Source organism: Strongylocentrotus purpuratus, unplaced genomic scaffold (assembly GCF_000002235.5).
Source record: "Strongylocentrotus purpuratus isolate Spur 01 unplaced genomic scaffold, Spur_5.0 spur5_scaffold_1, whole genome shotgun sequence".
Classification (NCBI taxonomy): Eukaryota; Metazoa; Echinodermata; class Echinoidea; order Camarodonta; family Strongylocentrotidae; genus Strongylocentrotus; species Strongylocentrotus purpuratus.
Window position 1 is genome coordinate 21,149,134 of NW_022145594.1, and position 20,325 is coordinate 21,169,458.

At 35.8% G+C, this 20,325-nt stretch overlaps 1 protein-coding gene across 1 annotated transcript in view; it reads left to right on the plus strand.

Moving 5' to 3' along the window:
- The window catches only part of LOC583085, a 300,967-nt gene that overhangs the window by 204,052 nt on the left and 76,590 nt on the right, over nucleotides 1-20,325 (plus strand). Inside the window, exons 132-145 of the mRNA XM_030978601.1 lie at nucleotides 1,104-1,262; nucleotides 1,764-1,901; nucleotides 2,719-2,817; nucleotides 3,401-3,571; nucleotides 4,171-4,314; nucleotides 5,765-5,863; nucleotides 6,600-6,755; nucleotides 8,289-8,321; nucleotides 9,371-9,403; nucleotides 12,872-13,015; nucleotides 13,574-13,672; nucleotides 14,364-14,522; nucleotides 15,319-15,456; nucleotides 17,024-17,122. Of these exons, the coding sequence (XP_030834461.1) occupies nucleotides 1,104-1,262; nucleotides 1,764-1,901; nucleotides 2,719-2,817; nucleotides 3,401-3,571; nucleotides 4,171-4,314; nucleotides 5,765-5,863; nucleotides 6,600-6,755; nucleotides 8,289-8,321; nucleotides 9,371-9,403; nucleotides 12,872-13,015; nucleotides 13,574-13,672; nucleotides 14,364-14,522; nucleotides 15,319-15,456; nucleotides 17,024-17,122 (1,671 nt within the window). The remainder of the gene's footprint in view (nucleotides 1-1,103; nucleotides 1,263-1,763; nucleotides 1,902-2,718; nucleotides 2,818-3,400; nucleotides 3,572-4,170; nucleotides 4,315-5,764; nucleotides 5,864-6,599; nucleotides 6,756-8,288; nucleotides 8,322-9,370; nucleotides 9,404-12,871; nucleotides 13,016-13,573; nucleotides 13,673-14,363; nucleotides 14,523-15,318; nucleotides 15,457-17,023; nucleotides 17,123-20,325) is intronic.

The window sequence follows — 20,325 nt, forward strand, 5'->3', positions numbered from 1 at the left end:
TTTGTCACTATGCCTATTTTCTTCCCTACATCGTTGTTAGCAATGTTTATGTATACAAGGAGGGTAAAAGAAGCTATCAATATCCGTCTCAATCCTAATAATTTCAACAGAGACAACAGGATCGATATCCCAGAGTTTTGGATGCGGACGATACGCCGCCATGACAATAGGCCTGGTGCATTAGCCGAACCAGCGGCCGAACCAGCAGCCTGGTGATTGGTCGATCACCGTGCGTCAACCAATAGGCATTGTGCGTTATTGTTCCAATTATCGATCGAATTATAGACCGCTCCGCCGGTCCTCCCGTAAAGTACAAAGGACCCTTGCTTACATTAGTTTTTATCACCTGATGAAGTGTTGCAGATAGCGCATGAAACGTCGTGATCTTTTAGATTCCTTATTGACCACATTGCGAGACAAACGAATATCACTAGCTATTAGATATTAGATATTATTTTTGATAATGTTTACGTTGTTAGCAATGTTTACGTTGTGGCAATATCTGCAGTTTTAGATGTTCACATAAAGGGCTATATGGTCCAGAGGTGTTTGTTGATATTTTTCTGAGAATATTTTACATTCAGTTTTTTAAAATTCTGTTCAAGAGGCAAATTTGGTTTATTGGTATATAGATGTCGAAAGTTTTATATGGCGGGAAAATGTATGAGATTGTATCCATACATGGTATTTTGATGTGTCACTTAAAGGGATTGTGTAACTTTGTCTCAGATTCTGAAACAAAATCCTGGATTTAGCTCATGTTGCAATGATAATTATAAACCTTTAGGTCAGTCAGGAATCCCATGACTTTTACAAGCCGATCGCCTGTCTGATTATCAAAATATTTACGATTGGAAATCAAGATAATTTTTTTTTAGTATTCTTAACGATTTTTATAACACTTCAGTCTATTGGGGAAAATGAGTATGGTAAAATGTTTTTACTATTTTGAGGCACTTTATGATCATTTTGAAGTGCAATTTTTTAGGGCTTCAATATTACACCATATCACAGACACTGATAACAGGTAGGGCCACGCATCTCAGATTTAACATTGTTAAGCAATGCCTTTAACCTCTCTATCTTTGTATGTTCATCAATAGATGGTGATGACTACCAGCTTCGAATCCGAGTCCAGCGTAACCCACAGTTCCTGGTGGGAATTAACACCAAGGTGCTGTGTGAGATCCGAGGCAACACCAACGAGATCAATCCCCAGTGGTTCGGTCCTGATGGAGAACTCATCAGGGGTACTGGAAAAGGTAAAGGAGTGGTAACCTTTGACATCAAAATTATCAATTCATGACAACCCATAGGATACTCATGAATTAACCGGGATAATTAACATGGTTAAGTTGGATTGCAAAGTAATGGATAATGCTGTTTCTTTAATATTATTTTGTCCTAACACTTCATTGCCTTGTGATACAGCAATGATTAACACATGGAACACAAGAACAATGTTGACGCCAAAAATGGATTGAAAATTTCAGAAAATTGAATCTTTAATGAAAAAGTTACAGTTCTTGCAAAGTGTCTAGGAAATGTCTATCGTGAGCTCTGTGGTGCTCAGTTGAAGCTCTTGACCTAGAGGATTCTTTTTGGAGGTAAGACCCTGTCTTTTATTTCTTTGTTTAGTTACAGGCAGATATACCAGTCACGGATCTGTGACCTGTAGAATGTATACATCTACTAAAGCAAAATTATCTGATACTTCCTTTTTCTCGACTCACTTTTGTGAATTATTTCCCATAATATCACAGGAGGGAACAAACACATCAATACCCGTACCGCCAGGAAGTCCAACCGTCTCAGCATTAATGAACTGCAGGTAGAAGACGCGGGAGAGTACACCTGTAGGGTTGGACCCATAGAATCTGCTTTTGTCATCATTCCAAGGAGTAAGTGCAGTTTAACAAATTGAAAATGAGAACTACGGAGTTCCTGTATTATGCCCAAGGAATGAGAGATCTCAGTAGCCAGCGGGTTAACAGACCTGTGTTCCATTGTCTTTATTTTAGTAAAATATGAGATATTTGATGGTCAGTATTCATATCCTTAGAAATATGTTAAAAATATGTGAGAAAGAAAAATAAGTAAAGAAATAAATGAAGAATTAGGAAATCAATGAAATATGCATGAACAGTGAACAATCTTTAGATTATATACATCATTCATATTACATGAGCAAGAAGAGCAGAAATCACTGCCAAGTGAGAGATAGTTCCTGTTATAATGTATTGTGCTGTTCACAAATAGAATTGAATGAATTGAAAATAAGCATTACTGACTCTCAAAAGTAATTAGGTGTTTTGACTGTCTGTCTCCTTTATTACCCTGTTCCATGTGGTTTGTGGTTCAATTTCTAGCAGCAGTAGTAGTAGTAGTAGAAAAAAAGTAGTAGTAGTAGTAGTGGTAGAAGTATTAGTAGGAGCAGGAATAGTAGTAGTAGCTGTAGTAGCAGTAGTAGTAGTAGCAACAGTACTTGTAGTATCAGTAGTAGTAGTACTTTAGCAGTAGTAGTAGTAGAAGTAGTAGTAGTAGTAGTAGTAGTAGAAAAAAAATAGTAGTAGTAGTAGTGGTAGAAGTATTAGTAGGAGCAGGAATAGTAGTAGTAGAATAGTAGTAGTAGTCATTTTAGTAATAATAATGAAAATAACAATAATAATAATAACCTTTTATGACATCTGATGATCACCATAATTTTACTGCTAACAGGTGGAGAGTGTGAGGATATCTGCACTAATGGAGGAACATGTGCTAACGGAGCCTGTCTATGCCCCATAGGATTTGCAGGAATGTCTTGTGAAATACCAGGTGGGAAATTGTTGCCATACTTTTAACTGGAATTGTAGAAATACATAACAAATCCGAAAAGATGAGATAATCATACAACTATTAATAATGCAACCACTGGAATGCCAGGGACAGATAAAAAGGTAACCTAATAACTGGTTTTAAGTTAACGTAATATAGTTCTGGCATAAATATACATCAGACATGCATGTATGTATTACATCTAAGATAAAAGGTCTCTCTCTCTCTTTATCTCTCCCTCTCTATGAACCAATGCATCTAGATACATGAATTTTCAATTACATGTACCTCATCTAGGTTGCACAAGATGTGTTGGTTGTATGTCTCTGTTTACTCTGTTTACCATTCTCTCTCCCTACCAGTCTTTTCCCATTCATTTTGTTCACTCAGAACCAGAAAGAAATTAGAGCATATGTTTTAATACAGAAATACATGTAATATGCATTTGGCTCTCAGTGGAATAGCTACAAGGTCCTGCCCTTGTAGTCAGTTGAGATCCAAAAGGAGGTTTATTCTGTTAATTGGATTGAAGACATGAAAGCTAAATTCCATTATACAACAAAGTATTTATTTCCTCTTCCAGTTGGTCCAGAAGGAATCAGTGTGAACATCACCATCACCTCCTCCCTAAATCGTGATCCTGATCTTGGTGAAGAGATCACCTTCTTGTGCCAGGTCAGCCCTAATCCTCTCTACACCAACCCCAGGTGGCATGGACCTAACGATGAGGTGTTCCCTGTCGTCAACACCTTAGGTATGAGATTTGTACATCTTCATCGCACTAAACTTTTACACTAACACTTTGTAAACTACACCAATCTCAAGGAAATGTCACTTTTAGGAAATGCTGAACTCTTCCATGTATTTAACCCTCTTAACCTTTACTCTAACACTTTAGTACACTTAACATCAATCCCATGTAGCATGTAATACATGATTAGCTCTTCCTTGTCAACAATCTGTGTATGTTATGCTTTAAAAGTAAATCTGAACCTTCAAGCAAATTTCTTTGAATGAATCAGAAAAAATGCTGCAGTGAAAATCTGAATAATTTTTCACAAACAACTGGAAATTTGTGTTTTTTTTTCTTCAAATTTTAAATTGAATAATTACTTGAAGTAATGTTACTGCAATGTAATGGCAAACAACCTTCCAGATATGCCTCTACACACAAAAGGACTTGTTTTTTTCTAAATGAGCTCTTCATATTTGATACACTATTAACTGTGTTTGCGGGAAATTGATAATTTTGCTGGCATCTTGCAGTTTTACAAACATGTCTCGACTGCAATGAAAGTTTGATTTACAATGTCAATGACATATTTGCCATTCTGCTCTTTTCTTGTACATTAGATCCATTGCGGCCACCCATCCATGCTGTCCAGCTGACACCTTTGATGACGCAGTTGACCCTCACCAGTGTGTCTGAAGAGAATGCTGGAATGTACGCCTGCACCGCTGGACCGCTGACCAGCCTGTATCCTCTCAACATACCCCGTAAGATGATTATACTTATTAGTGGTGTGGTGGTCAAGTGGTTTGAGCACTTGACTTGAAATTCATAGGGTGTGGGTTCGATCCTGACATGGCACAAATGTCCTTTGGCAAGGCTTTAATCTACATTTGCCACTCAATAACCAAGAGAGAAATGGGAACAATGCTATCGTGTTTAATTGCATTTGCCCTCATGATGACCATAGGGTAGGAATACTCCCCAAGGAGTGGAGATGGTGTATATTGTGCGGGTATGAATCCGATGACCGGGGTAATAATATCTGTAAAGTGCTTAAAGACAGTATTTCATATAATGTGCTATATAAATCCAGATTATTATACTTTGACTTGTGAATGTTTTCTGCTGAGTACCGGGAGGTTGGTTACTCTGTATAGAATGATTAGAGTTTGGCTCTCAATAGATGATATCATGATGGAAAGAAGGATGGTTTTCATTCATCAAATGGAAAAGACATAAAAGGTCTTTGTTATATATCAAAGTGATGTGTATTTGAGGTGGGATGCTAAGAAAACAGGAATACGATCCATATTTATGTACTTCAAGTGTGTAGCATCTAAATAAGGCGAGGCGTCAAAAATAAATATACCAGCCAGCGGCAGCTAACTGCACTTGTGCGTCCTGGCTGCATTTTTTAAATTAGCTCAGCCGGCTACCACTGGCGGTAGGACCCTCAATTAACTCATGATGTCATCATAATGGTCTCCGAACAAAAGCATGCGCCGGCTGCCGCCTTTCGAATGGAAACCGAGCCTCAGATCCCAGCCTGGCGCAAGCCGGCTGGGCTAATAAGTGAAAAATATTTGCCCCAGCCAGGCTTCGGCCGTAATTGCAGCCTCGATGCGCCAATACGTGAGGCGGCAGCCTGCTGGTATCGATATTTTTGACGCCTCGCCTAAGCTTTCAGGCCCCTTTTAAGTGAGCATCACTGCCATTCTCAATGATGATGTGAATCCTTTGATCATGTAGCAGGAACCTCTTTTTCCAAATTTACTTCTCAAATAACCAATGAACTAATTTTATTTTAGTAAAGAGAATTCCAGCTTGCATCTTTTTTTGGATATAAAGGTAACATACATAAGTGGAGGTTACAGGAATTTTAATAATTGTGGATAAAGAGATTTAGATGGTTTCGACATGTGGCGAGAAGAGAGGCAGCACACTGGCTCTAGACGGCTCTAAACTCTCCGGTCACCGGAAGAAGACCTCGCGAGAGACCCAGGAAAACTTGGAGGGATACCATAGAAGAAGATGCCAAAACATCTGTTATCATTCATATGAATCCCCCAGACAGAAACGCTTGGAAAGCAGCCATTTAGGAAATGAAATTTCCAACCCCACCAAGTGGGAAAAATGGACTCTAAACGCTGATGACGATGATGTGTCTTCATTTGTCTCATTCACAACATGATATTGTTTGATGTATATTTTCAGCATCGACATGTGAGCAACCGTGTCAGAACAGAGGAAACTGTGTGCGAAGTCAATGTGTGTGCAAGCAAGGCTTTGAGGGAGAATTCTGTGAAATAGAAGGTAAGATCAAATCAGAATCACAGTGGTGGTAAAATAGATGATGTGCTTGACCAATAGGATGTTAATGATGATGATGATGATGATGGGGATGATGATCAACTTCTGTTGTTAGTATTGTACACCATGTTGCCTGTTATCATTTTCATCTTTTACTTAGGATTTAATTAGGATGGATAATGGTGCTATATAAATCTCATATATTATTGTTATAACTGTTGTCATAAAAACTATAAAAGGAGATGAATGAGGCATAGATAAATGCTGCAAACTTGTTCAGATGCCTGAACCGTAGCGATGATCTATAGCAGTTGTTTTGTATTATTATAACTGTTGTCATAAAAACTATAGAAGAAGAGATGAATGAGGCAAAGATAATTGCTGCAAACTTGTTCCAGTTGCTTCAACCATAGGGATGATCTTTAGAAGTTGTTTTGCATATGTAGAATACCATAGCCTCAATGTAGTACAGTCAAACCTGCTTTAGTGACCACCTGTCTACAAAGACCGACTGTCTACAACAAGCGCATTTTTTGTTTCCCTTGAAAATGGTTTTTCATTGAAAAATGTATTAAATGAACCTGTCCTCAAAGACCACCTGTCTACAAAGACAACTTTTTGTGTTTCCCTTGGGTGGTCGCTTTAGACAGGTTTGACTGTATTATTAATCTTGCATTTGGACTACACGGAGGGATAGGTTCAATCTTATTTTTTACTTTTTTGTTTTATTATTCACTAGTGGAAGTTTTCTACAATGTCACAATAACGCCTGGCCAGGATCTGACGCCCTCTATTGGCGACAGTGTAAGTTTCCTGTGCGAAAGTGAAGGCCTGGATGCTCCTCTCCCCATCTGGTACGACCAGAATGGTAATCGCATCTCACCAAGCAGGGCAGGTAAGTAACCACAGCAATAGTAACTTAAATAGAACAGGACCTAGTATGGTGCCTTGGGTAACTACTGTTTTTTTGCTGATTCAAAAAGAATGCTATTGTTTTTCTTTGCAGAGAATGATGATGACAGTTTGTTATACGTGTACATGTAATTTTTGTTGTTGGTTGTTAGTACATGAATGTGTATGTAGACATTATTTTTTTTACACTGGAATGTTACAAGTCAAATGCTCAAATTCGATATACCGGTATATTTTTGTATAAACATCAAATCTTGTCTGTATCACCTGTAAGTGCACTATTTTGTTTGCTTTCCAATTCATGATAGATCATTTAAGTTCTAGACTTTCTTCATATGTTGCACAAAATGTATTTCAAATATTCATTGATGGACATGTTTCATTGTAGAAAAGAATATAGTAATATTTTTCAAATGCTACCATACCTCAAATCAGTGCAATTACCCGATTAAATGACTGTTTGCAAATACTGTATATTCATTGAAATTTTGTTTCCATATGCCATTCCCCCAAATAATTAACATATTATGCACAAAAGCACTGCCACCATAAACGATATGTTCCCCATTGCAAAGGATTTTTTTGGGGGGAAAACATCCCCATGAAATATAAGTATATCATCTTCCCTCAGTCTAGCCCCTCATGCACTCTTCTCTTTCAGCAGTTCCATGGTATAAAAAAAAGTTTCACACTTATTTGCTTCAAAGCTACATTACGCTTAGAGAAAATGCTATATCTCATAATTTTTTTTTGCACTGAGTTCTAGCCAACACTTTGTCACGCTCTGTTCTTCTCATGTATCAAATGAAGATTGCAACAAAGTGCTTCTTTTCATATATCAATATGCAATGTATAAAGAGCTGTGAGAAGTTGACATATGTGTACAAGTTTAAGCAGGGCTGTCAACTTTGGGAAACTGCATGGAGGGAGATTTTTGTTTTGGAGAAAATATTAAGTGCCGAATCCAGCCAGCCGCTGAATAAGCGGACAAATTCTGCAACGACTCAGCCAGCCGCCGGGGGGGCTAAGAGCACATTTTGTTGGTATACGGTACGGTTTGGTGGGAGGTATTTTTAAAGAACCAGGAGATTCTATATTGTTGGCGGTAGAGCGGGAGGAAGGCGTGGTGGCGGGAGTCTCCCACTACGAGCTTTTGGGGCGGCGGGAGAATGAGTGTGGTGGGTGAGACTCCCTACAAATGTGGGAGAGTTGACAGCCCTGTTTAAGAAATCTCTTCATTGTTTATATTTTATTCCTTTTCTTTTCTTTTGAACATTTGATTTGCATCTTTATTTTATGTTTTCTGTCTGACCCCCTTTTCATTGATTTCCATCACATTTTTTTACATTGTGTTTCCTGATTCATCTCCTGGTTTTCGCTTGGTTTTATTTGCTGCCCTTCCATCATCTGATACCCCTCCCTCTGGGCAATGTTCACCATCATCACCACCTCCATCACCACCCTTATGATTGACCTTTGACCCCCATGTGTATGTGTGACCTGACTATTCTGATAGACAATGAGTTTCAAAACTCCTTCAGCTCATCAGGTAAAGTGCATAGTGGGGAAAAAAGATAAAAACTATTCCAGAATTTATGGGAAAGGTTACATCTATTTGTGATATTTATATGCACCTTGAGTTACAATGCAATTTAGCAACCTTCCACCTTTCCTTTTGTTCTTTTGAAGTGTTCATTGCATCAGAAAATTTTGGTTATCTAATCTATAAATCATCCAGATTTATATATAATTGTTTATTTAACCCAATCATGCAAATTCTGCATTCAGGAATGTTTGGTCTTTATGTGAACCTAACTTTTATAAGTTGGAGTGGAATTAACTAGTTTCAGAAATGAGTCAATACCTGTAATGTTTGTTGAATGAAAGTTTTTTGTATACAAAATAAAAGAAGTTCTGTTTTCTATTTTGTGTGAATGCCCCTCAATTACAGATAGTAACTGAAAAAAAAATTACATCGCTTTCATGTGAGCATTTCATACTCTTCTCTACAAAGTTTTAAAATAAACTTTTTATTGTGCAGTGCCTTATTTCATTTATTTCAATTTGATTTTGTATTCATTACCCTCCATATATATATATATACATACATTTTTAAGTAAAACCATTTTACTCCTTCCATTTTCATATATCACCCCAGAAAGAAGCAATACTGCCATTTTTATTTTCTAGTGACTCAGTGGTATTGGTTAACATTGGTGAAGATTTCATTTCAAAATGTTTCCCTGTCAAGACATGCAATCTGTCATATCTTCCCCCCAAAGCATGCTGGCTTACTATTCTTGAGCAGCATAGTGCATTTATTTTTACTTCAAAGCTCATTTGTATTTATTTAACCTCTTGTCTTTATCCTCATATATTTTTCTTATTTAAAGCACATAAATCAAAGTACAATATTCAGTTACTTTTTTCAGAGAATCCTTAACCTCATGGGAAGCATTTTAGATTCTTCTTTCCATGTTAACCAGTACCGCAGTAGCCCTTCCTGATTGTCCTATCCCAAAGTCATATATCCCATGCTAACCTCATTCTGTTTTACGCCCTTCATCCTGGTTTCTCCCTTGCGTTCGCACCGTTTAGATGAAGCGTTAACGGAAACGATATCGTCGTCAGGTAAACCCCTTCCCTTTTCATTCAAGTAACACCAGTTATTTGTTCATCATCACATGTCACAACTTAATTGAACACAAGCGACATCTCAAGATGACCATTTTTCCAAGCTTTTTTAAAGATTTTTTTTATCAATTGACGCTCATTGATTGAAAGATTGTAAAAGAATAATGAGCGAGTATGAAAAATAAATTAAACAAACAAAAAAGCCACATTTCAGCTGAATGATTTTGACATTTACAAGAAATTTGTTACGTTTTATCAATGATAAAATTTATTTTTGAAGAGTAATCTATTTGCTAAAAAAAGAAGAAAAAAAAAAAAAGGAAAAAAAGAAAAATTGAGATGGAGTGTACAATTGTGTAGACATGAGAAGAAACGGCACCAGCACCAAATACCACTAACAAGCATCCCTTAATCATGGACAGTTATATATAACACAATAGCAACTCCTTTCCAAACACCAATCAAAGGCAATTTCAATGGTCTTGTGCATCATCTATGTGTTTTGCGTACTTCAAACATGATGTCTAAGAGAAATACCATAAAATGTCCTTGACTTGATTTTTTGGAAAGTTGCGAGCGTGTTATATTTTCTTCTACAAATGCATTTTAATCATACATGTATGATGTCACCATGTATTTTGTTTTTTGTCACTCTGTTTGTATGTTACTTTCTACATTCACAATCTGTCATTCAACATGTAACACCTTTATGAGCTCATTAGCATGTGCTTCTGTGCTCATATGTGTATTATGTTTTTAAGGTTATGTAATTTTTTTTATTTTTGTCTAATGAGCATACAACATTGTGTGTATGTATTTCTTTGCTTTCAATACAGCACACTAATAATAACATGTTGTTAGTTTTTTTAGAAACAGAGACATTGCATGATAAATCACTTAAGAAAGGAGAAGAAAAAAAAATCAGAGCATCATCGAAATTGATATGTGTTGTACTCTTCATACACAATTCATGTTATTGTTATAGAGAAGAACTAACTTCAAACATCATTAAAGGTGGATAATTTAACCTAAAATGTCTTTTAGTGAGGCCAATAGGAAATGGAGACTTGAGAGTATTAAACAAAACTTTGAATTCTGTTTGAAGTTTTAATGCCAAAAGAAATTAAGTGAGAAGTTGTTACGGAACATTGAAAAAAGATGTAGTTAAAACGATAAATACATAAACGGTAAATTGATTTCACAAATAAATAATTGAATACTTGTACATATATCTATGTTAATCCAGAATTCTAGTGGTAGGTCATACATTAAGCATCATTTTGTACTAAAGCAAGTTTGTGAAGTTGTAATTTTGATATCCTTTCATCCATGTATATATTCTCATGTATTGGTTAAATTCATGAAAATATAGGAAACTAAATTCTACATATTCAGTTACACTACGTATTCAAAACTATTTAAGCCAAGTCATCAATTTAGGAGAGGACTCATGTCAATCTCACCATCTCTGGTATCAATATTTCAATTAATTATCATACATAACAAAGAAACTGATAAGTAAAATTTAGGGAGAATGTGTTTTGTATCACGTAGCCTTAAACAAAAGCCAAACGCTGATTAGCAAATATCAAAATGTGGATATTGACTTTTTATAAACTGCACTCTTTAATAACACACATTTACAACATCTAATAATAATGTTCCACATCTTAAACTTAAAGTGGTAGACATATACATATACTTGTATGAATTAATTGAATTAACAATATAGTTACAATCATACATACCACCATGTTATTTATATTTTAATAATTAGTAAAGATGATATGATATTGGTTATTTTATTTCATTTTATTTGTGTTGCTTTACTATATAATGTAATGTCTATGGATTGCCAGTTTCTTATCTGCTGAGCTCTGTAACAAATAACATCTTTGCAGCTTCCAGTGCTCTCTTACATTAGCTTTGGATGTGCCTGTTTCATAAGAGTCTGGTCAATTTAGGGAAATAAATACCCAAACCTCAAACAAATGTTTTTTTGACGGTTTCCCTTAGTGTTTGACATGAGAAGCAACTAGCTAAAATCTTAGAAAATCATAACACGTTGTAAGTAGTATAAATGGATTCCTACATCCCCCAAACCTAGGTATACACACCAAAATCACATCTCTATGATGGATGTATCATGATTTATGGCTATTTTAGGGTTTTAACGGCAATCTTGGACGCCATTTTGAAAATAACAACTTTCTGTGTGTCCGATCTTCTTAGATTTGTTAGTATGTTATTCCTTATGTCAAGCACTACAGAAAACTGTTGAAATAGCTTGCGTTGCAATTTCTTTGGGTCAAACCCTATTTTGATTCGACTATACATGTGTTTTCCTTTTTAATAGTCCCATTCAAAACCGAGGTGATAAACTGCTAAAACCTGTAGCGGCACATAGTTAAAAAAAGCATCATGCGCTTGGTATTTCTGTCTAGTATAATATAAAGACCAGGGATTCACATAGACACATTTACCTGCCCCAAATTAGGAATATATCTATTTTGTAGTTTTTCCACAAAATATATTATATTTCACAAAAAGAGAGGCATCTAGGGTTCAAAGTAATAACTTCCTGGCCAAAAAGTAGGAATAATTCCTTCAAAATTGGATAGATTAGCAGCTATTTGTATGTATTAACCATATGACGTCGCCTTTTCCTTTCATCTACACGTTAAGTTTTGCACTGGTGTTTTAGGCAGTTTACCATCTCGCATTTGAGTTGGGTGTAATGATGCACATAGATTGCTCTGGTCATAGATTAACAGACACTGGCACTCACACCATGATTCAAGGGATATGAGTTGTTCATCTGAAAATTGACGACCTCATACTAAGGCGAAACGAACAGTGCAGGTTATCTTGTTGAATTGGTTGCATTTGATGATTTTCCAATTAATAAAATGCAAAATCACTTTATTTACATCAGATATATATACATGGTATTGTTAATTTTTTTTTTTATATATATATTTCACTGCCTCAGAAACAGGTTATGAAATGATATTGATTTAGATGATCACATATCAGGATTTAGATCTATACACAAAAATGTTGATTAGTAATTTAATTTACTTTAATAATTTCATCTTTTATACAGGTTTATTTTTCAATTTTTACAATTGTCATTTAATATCCAAAATATATTTGATTTTGCAGCCCTCATTGTTGAAATAAAAATACTCTAAAATCCTATTTCATGTTTTGAAAATCCTTTTAAAGAGCCAATAAGATAATTTTTTTGAAAACTGACTTTTTAAAATAATCACCATGACATATGTAATTTATAAAAGCAGTTTGAATTGCAATTTGAATTGATTTTCAAAATAACTGTATGTGTAGAAATCTGTTCAAATGAAGAAATTGTTAGTACGTCCATGCTCAGTGTCTTCGAGCATTGGCATGCATCATACTTCTTGTCCAAATTTTGATTTTATGTTTTATCTTGGCTTGATGTAGACGTAGATTTGGCTGGTCAGTTAGTGCAGGTCGTCTCACCTACCCAATCGAGACTGGTGCTCAATGACATCTCAGAATCAGACTCGGGTATCTACACATGCGCTGCTGAACCGAAAAGGGATACCATTGTTGTCAACATCTTCAGTGAGTTATTCAATAATCAACATCCCCATGTGTAGATTGTTTGCATTGTGTTTTCACAAAATTGGTAGATTATTAATGTTGAAATAGTCCTCCATAGACGTTTAAGGATTAGATGGATTACAAGAGTTGCAATGTACATATAGGCCTATATCTTACGATATGCTCGGATTCTATAGTAGAGTCTTCAGTCATTTTGAAACTTTCTTTTTGTGTATATCCTAGTCTATGAAATTACCTGCCCCCTTTTTAAAATCGTAATAACCAGTACACGTTCCTTTGTTATTATATTTTATTTCAATCAAATCGTCCAATATCTTTTAAACTATTATAATCATAATCAAGTTTGTTTCTGTTCTTTGTTGTATGTGAGAATGTGTAAACGGAGGCTCTTGTCTTTGAAATTCTGTATATCAGTTTTCTTCCATTACTTAATAATATCCTTGACTTATGAATCAGATTTTATACATTTGGTTTGTTATCGATATGTCTTTTCATCCATAATCTTGCATGTCCTTTAATAATTAATCTAATCCTTTTCTCCATTTGTTCGTGTTTCAGTTCCTCGTTGCCTACCCGAGTGTGAGAATGGAGGCTCTTGCGTGGAGGGAATCTGTGGATGCACCGAGGGTTTCACTGGATCTCACTGCCATTACTCATGTTAGTATACATTGCAATCACTTCTGTGTCATCAAGGCTTATCAGGCCCATCAGGCAAACACGTACATATATAAAAAATATCATTTGTGAAACCTTTCTCAATTTTGTTGGGTCGTTGGTTTGTTTTGCCTAACTGCTAAGGAAGCATATGTATGATTGTAAATAGCAACCAGAGGACCGACGGCTTTAAGTCTTCTCCAACTGGCCTGTTAATGAAAATAAATGCCTTACCAAAGGGCATTTATAGTTTCATTATAATCGTTCATATTGTTACAAATGTAGTTCCATGATATCTGAAATACATATACATGTATAGGTCATAAAAGTATATTGAAATGTTTCAAGAAGAAAAACGACAAGATTTCAAAATGTATCGGATACATTATCATATTGTTTTATGATACATTTATGTGACCAAAAGAATGGAAAAGAAGAGGTTGGGTGAATTTGCTGTCCCATACACTACCCAGAAACAAAGAAAAAATAAATGTTAACATCAAAAGTATCATTTCCTTGTTTTTTGATGAAGTAAAAGCTCTGGTATGGCATTCAGCTTGATACAATCGGTGGGTATACCGAAACTAATGATGTTGTCAGTGATATATGGGACAGTTTGCATGTACCTTAGACTTGCCCATTTATGATGTAATGTTCATATGACAAATTTGTCTCTGTTTTATCATCATTCCAGATGAGAGGGACTTCAGTGTGGAGTTTGACCCCATTCAGGAGGATCTCCCCACAGCAGGACAGAGCTACAGTGTGGCCTGTGAGCTAAATGGACCAGTGGAGATCAGCAGACCGATGTGGATTGGACCTCTGGGTCAAGAGATAGCTCCAGTAGGACATGGTGAGTTATGATGGTGGTGGTGATGATGGTGATGGTGGTGGCGGTGGTGATGGTGGTGGTGGTGGTGGTGATGGGGATGGTGGTGATGATGGTGATGGTGGTGGTGGAGGTGATGGTGGTGATGGTGGTAGTGGTGGTTGTGATGATGGTGATGGTGATGGTGGTAGTGGTGATGGTGATGATGGTAATGGTGGTGATGGTGACGGGGATGGTGGTGGTTGTGGTGGTGATGGGAATAGAATTGATAGTGATAACAGGGAATATTATGGAGGCTGTAGTAGTGATGATGAAGGTAATGATAGTGGTTATGATAATGGTAGTAGAGTTGGTCGTGGGGATAGGTGGTGGTGGTGGTGGTGGTGGTGGTAAGTGGTGGTAGTGAGGATTAATGGTGGGGTTGATAGTATAGTGGTGGTAGTAAGGATGGAGGGTGGTGGTGGTGGTGATGTAAATAGTGGTGGTGGTGATGGTGGTGATAGTGATGGTCATGATTTAGTAATGATGATGGTGATGATTGGGATGATGCAATGGTGATGGTTGTGATGATGGTGATGTTGGATGTTGGTGGTTGAAGGGAAGGAGGTGATAATCAGCATGGTGGTACAAGAAGTGATGATGGGGGAGGCTGATTTTGATGGTTATGTTTTGTATGATGATTTTTGTTGGTTGTAATGATTGTGATTGTGGGGATGATATCGATGATAAATGTGCATTAAACATCCTAATGAGTTTTAGTGACTTTGTAACAACATTTTGTTAGAATGTACTGGTAACCTATCCTATCTCACATATACAGGTGGATCAGACAATGTGCATGTGGAGTTCCAAGGAGTGAATGTCACCACTCTTCATCTAGACAGTATCACCAGTGAACAAGGTGGACTTTACATCTGTACTGCAGGCCCTGTTGCTGGAGTTTTCAACCTGTCTCTTGGTATGTCTAAATCAATTCATGAATTTCCATCATAACTTCAGTTTAGTGGAGAAAGGATAAATTTAAAAATTGGAACTTCACTCTCTTTTGAGAAGTGGACTTGAGCTTAGATAGATAATGAGAAAATGCCCAGAAGCAAAACCTCATTTTTTTTTTGCCCTAACTAATGATTATGTCTGAAACGTATTATAAGTTATGGCTTATGTCTCTGCTTAATAGATCTTTATTTTAATATGTGTATAGATTAGGCTTCATTTATTTATTCATGTGTATATATGTACTGTACATATTATTTTGTTCCTTCCCCTTTTTATACCTGTGTGTTTTGTACATGTATTAGGCTTTGTTAATTATTTGGATAAATTATAGTTATCTAACCTTTAGATTCTTTTAGTTTAAGTTTGTCTCATTTCAACATTTAAGATATAGAACTTCTATATCAAGCAATGTAGTATTTCCACTATAGTTGAAAAGTAAGCTCATTTATAAATATGTTCTTTTTTTCTATGTGAAGATATTATTTACACTCAGAGTGTTAAAAATTGTGATCATAATTCATGATCAAAACAAATCTTGCTGAAATATTTCTTTGGGCACCAGTGTGTCAGAGTGGGTAGATTAACCCTATTTAAACTGGGCTATTTCAGCACGGGTTTTTCCTAGGGGGGGGGGTGACCCCCCCCCTAAGATCTCGGCCGTTTCATCGCCGATCGCCGCGAAAATTTGCATGCATTCCAAGTGAAGTGTATAGAATACTATGGTAATTTCAATTTTTTGAAAAATTCACTCATTTGCATATTTTCTGGTAATTTATGCAAATAAGGTCATACAATTCATAATTTTACCCATACATCATATATTATTCATATTAAAGCATTCTTTCTCACTACATATACTTGTTAGACCATTTGGAATAATAATACAACACAAAAAGCTGGAAGAGCCAGGTTATTCTATATGTTATCTCTTGTTTTGATAATTTATTATGTATTTCATTGTTTTTTAACTTATGTATTTTATTGTTTTTGTTGTTTTATATCATTTCTAACTACAATTCAACTATTTTGACCCCAAAACAAACACCTAAACTTTAAACAAGACTGAATAACCAATGTTTTATCTCTTTTTAAGAAAAATGATATTTCCATATGTTTCGTACACAAATCACAAAAATGAGCGATTTTCGGGGTTACATGCAAAGACAAAAGGTGATGTGACTTACGTCCCATTTTCGAAAAATTGTTTTAAAAGATGCGTAAGACTCAAAAGAAAAAAGTCATGACAGGAAAACTTTATATCTGCTGCGATTTTGGAGTAGTCGCCAAATTACTACAGGGGGGGGGGGGTCAAATTGACCCCCCCCCCCCCCCAGTTAACATAGGGTTAAGGAATGAATTATCAAGTGATTTAACACTTTATTTCTTTTTGTTATGAATATTTCTTTCTTGCTGTGTCTGTTCTGAACTAACATTTTAAATTTGGTTTTATTCACTTCCTCTTTCTGTGATGTACATTTTATTTGAACTCTATCTCTTTCTCTGAATGCTTGTTTCTGTCCCTCTAACAGCTTTACACTGCGCACCCCCATGTATGAATGGAGGTGTCTGCCAGGGGGGTCGTTGCGAATGCCCCGAGTCTCATACAGGGGAGACATGCAGTCAACCAGGTATAAACAATGTCATTTCTCCTACCAAAACGGAATGAAAATTACCCCTCTCCGCCTCCTGTTACTACTATTTTATATGTTACAGAGCAACTTAAGGATTACATCATTTACAGTGCATTCACAACGCAAACAAGATGCTTTTATATCATTGAAACAATATGCATTCATAAACCATCTACAGTATATACATATATGTTTAGTCATCTCACTAGTTTCAAACATACATGTACATGTACATGTATGTGAATGGCACCATGCATTTCATAGTTCGATCACCGAGTACACTTTTCATCAAATCTGCATCTCATATTCATTCGTTTATTATTCTTATCACAACATAATACCTTGAAACACGCAGGGTCGCTGAAATTCATGAAAAGTTTGTGCAGCACATATATAACTATTCATTTAAAACTTACTCAAGATTTTGTTGTATACGGAAACTGATTTTGAGATGACTGTCGAGTCATTAATAAAGAAGAAAATTATTTGTTTAGGCCTGCAGATCATTTATATTTATGTAGCATGATGGAACACAAACTAGCCCAACTCCCTGAACCCATCAATGCTAATTGTAAGGAGACATCTTATAATGCTTGTTACTTGACGCTTGTACATGTGTACCGCAATAACCATGATGTTGAATCATATTTTTTTTTTAAGTGCGCTAAAGCTTGCTGCACTTCGCACTTTATTCTCTTAATGTTGAAATACCCATCTACAAGTGAATCACTGTTGCACAAATTTGCTTAATCCATCCCCTCTTATTATTACTTTGATACGCACAAAAATTATGCAGAAGAAAACTTTGTATTTATTGGGGCATATATCAGGAAACCCTAAGCCTGTCAATCCTGCTTAAAGAAAACATATCACCACTGTAGAATTATTTTATATGACCTGCTCAAACATGCTTAAGAAAACATTTCACCTGTTGTTTGACCTGTTTGAAAAGGTCATAGTGATCAATGTATTCAAATAAAGAATAAGTATACAATGTTAACTCATCATTGGTCAAGTGTAAAGTGAAATTTGAGCACTATTCCTTTTTTTTATGCTTAGTACTCTTGTATTAATGTTATTATACTTCGCCTTGATGTCTATATTTCAACACTTTTTGTCACATCATTTCCCAAAATGCTTCTTCATTTTCACCTTGACATCCAATTATAAATGTGCCAATAATTGTTGTTCTTCATATTTTGATTGCATGGCTTTCTTGCTTCCTCTAAGACAATCTTGCACGAGTTCATACCTACGTGTATTCCATATATACTTATTAATATATTCATGCTTAAAGTTTTCTTTAAAGCATTTACGACATGTACGTTTCGATGTACATGCATTTGTACGACCGTATGTTTTATTAGTAGCATCATTCCTTCTGTACATAGCTGTTTGCCTTTTCTCTTTTCCTACATTTAAATCAAAATTGCAATATTTTTGGTATAAATTGACACAATGTGAAGCAGGAATGTAATTGATGCTTCGTCAGAAATATGAAATTAATGAATATACCAGAAATAACATTATGATTTGTTTTAATATGTATCCTCATTATTTGTGACACATATATATGCACTCACTGTGTAAAAGGTAAGTAGTAAACGCCAATTGTCCTAGATATTGTAATTTATTGAAAATAGTACATGTATGTGAATGTTTGATCATTGGATAGTATGTAGCTTAGCAAAACGTAGTTGCATGAAAAAACATGTGTTGACTGGAAAATGTATGATTTTAGAAAATCATCATTACTTCTGAAGGTATAAATGTTAGGATATTGGGATGGTAAATACAAATACTATCTCGGCTAGGCTAAATATTACCTAAACTTTTAGACATTTATGTCTGATATGAGCTCTTACTGCACCGACATCACTGGCTACATGTATTGCATCTCCAGCATTCTGGAAGTTTTTTTTTGTGTGTGCAACTGCATTTCGGTAAGCCACATGAACCTGATTTAAAAGCTAAAAATTATGGATAGTTACCACGTATGTGCTCACTCGTACGCTTGAAATATTGGGGGATTCGTGGAAGGACCAGATTATATACTTAAAGATAAAGTTGAGTTCTGGTCATGCCATTGCATTGTGAACGAAACGGTGTAGAATCGATCAGAAAAGTTAATCATCTAGCACATAAGTATTGGTGTGTACTGCAAGGTTCTGGAATCATCAAAATGATAAGAAATTTGGCCCAGTCTTGGTAAAGTAACAAGCACTGTACACAGAAAGATGAATACGGGACTACACCAACATGTGGCATTAAAATCTGTCCCAATTTTTATGATGTTACATGCCATATTTAGAATATGAAGGCATTTGAAGAGCCATGCTTTTCAGAGAATATTTTTATGCCTCCGCCACCGAAGGTGGTGCCGAAGGCATCATGTTTTCGGGTTGTCCGTACGTCCGTCCGTACGTCCCGTTTGACCGTTATCACAATATCTCAAGAACCATTTAAGATTTAAACTTAAGACTCGGGAATAGTATTTATCACCATAGGAAGACGATCTGATTAGATTTTGGAGTACGTAGGTCAAAGGTCACAGGTCACAGAGGTCAACTTATGAAATTCCTTGTATTGAGTTTGTTAGCGCGATATCTCAAGAACCATTTGAGATTTAAACTTCAAACTTAAGGATAGTATGTATCACCATAGGAAGACGATCTGATTAGATTTTGGAGCACGTATGTCAAAGGTCAAGGGACACAGAGGTCAACTTATGAAATTCCATACATTGAGATTCTTATGATATCTCAAGAACCACTGGAGATTTAAACTTCAAACTTAGTGATAGTGTGTATCACTATAGGAAAACAATCTGATTAGTTTTTGGAGCACGTAGGTCAAAGGTCACAGGTCACAGAGGTCAACTTATGAAATTCCATACATTGAGATTGTTATCATGATATCTCAAGAACCACTGGAGATGTAAAAACTTCAAACTTAAGGATAGTATGTATCACCATAGGAAGACGATCTGATTAGATTTTGGAGCACGTAGGTCAAAGGTCAAGGGTCACAGAGGTCAACTTATGAAATTCCATACATTGAGATTGTTATCATAATATCTCAAGAACCACTGGAGATTTAAACTTCAAACTTAATGATAGTGTGTATCACCATAGGAAGACAATCTGATTAGATTTTGGAGCACGTAGGTCAAAGGTCAATGGTCACAGAGGTCAACTTAT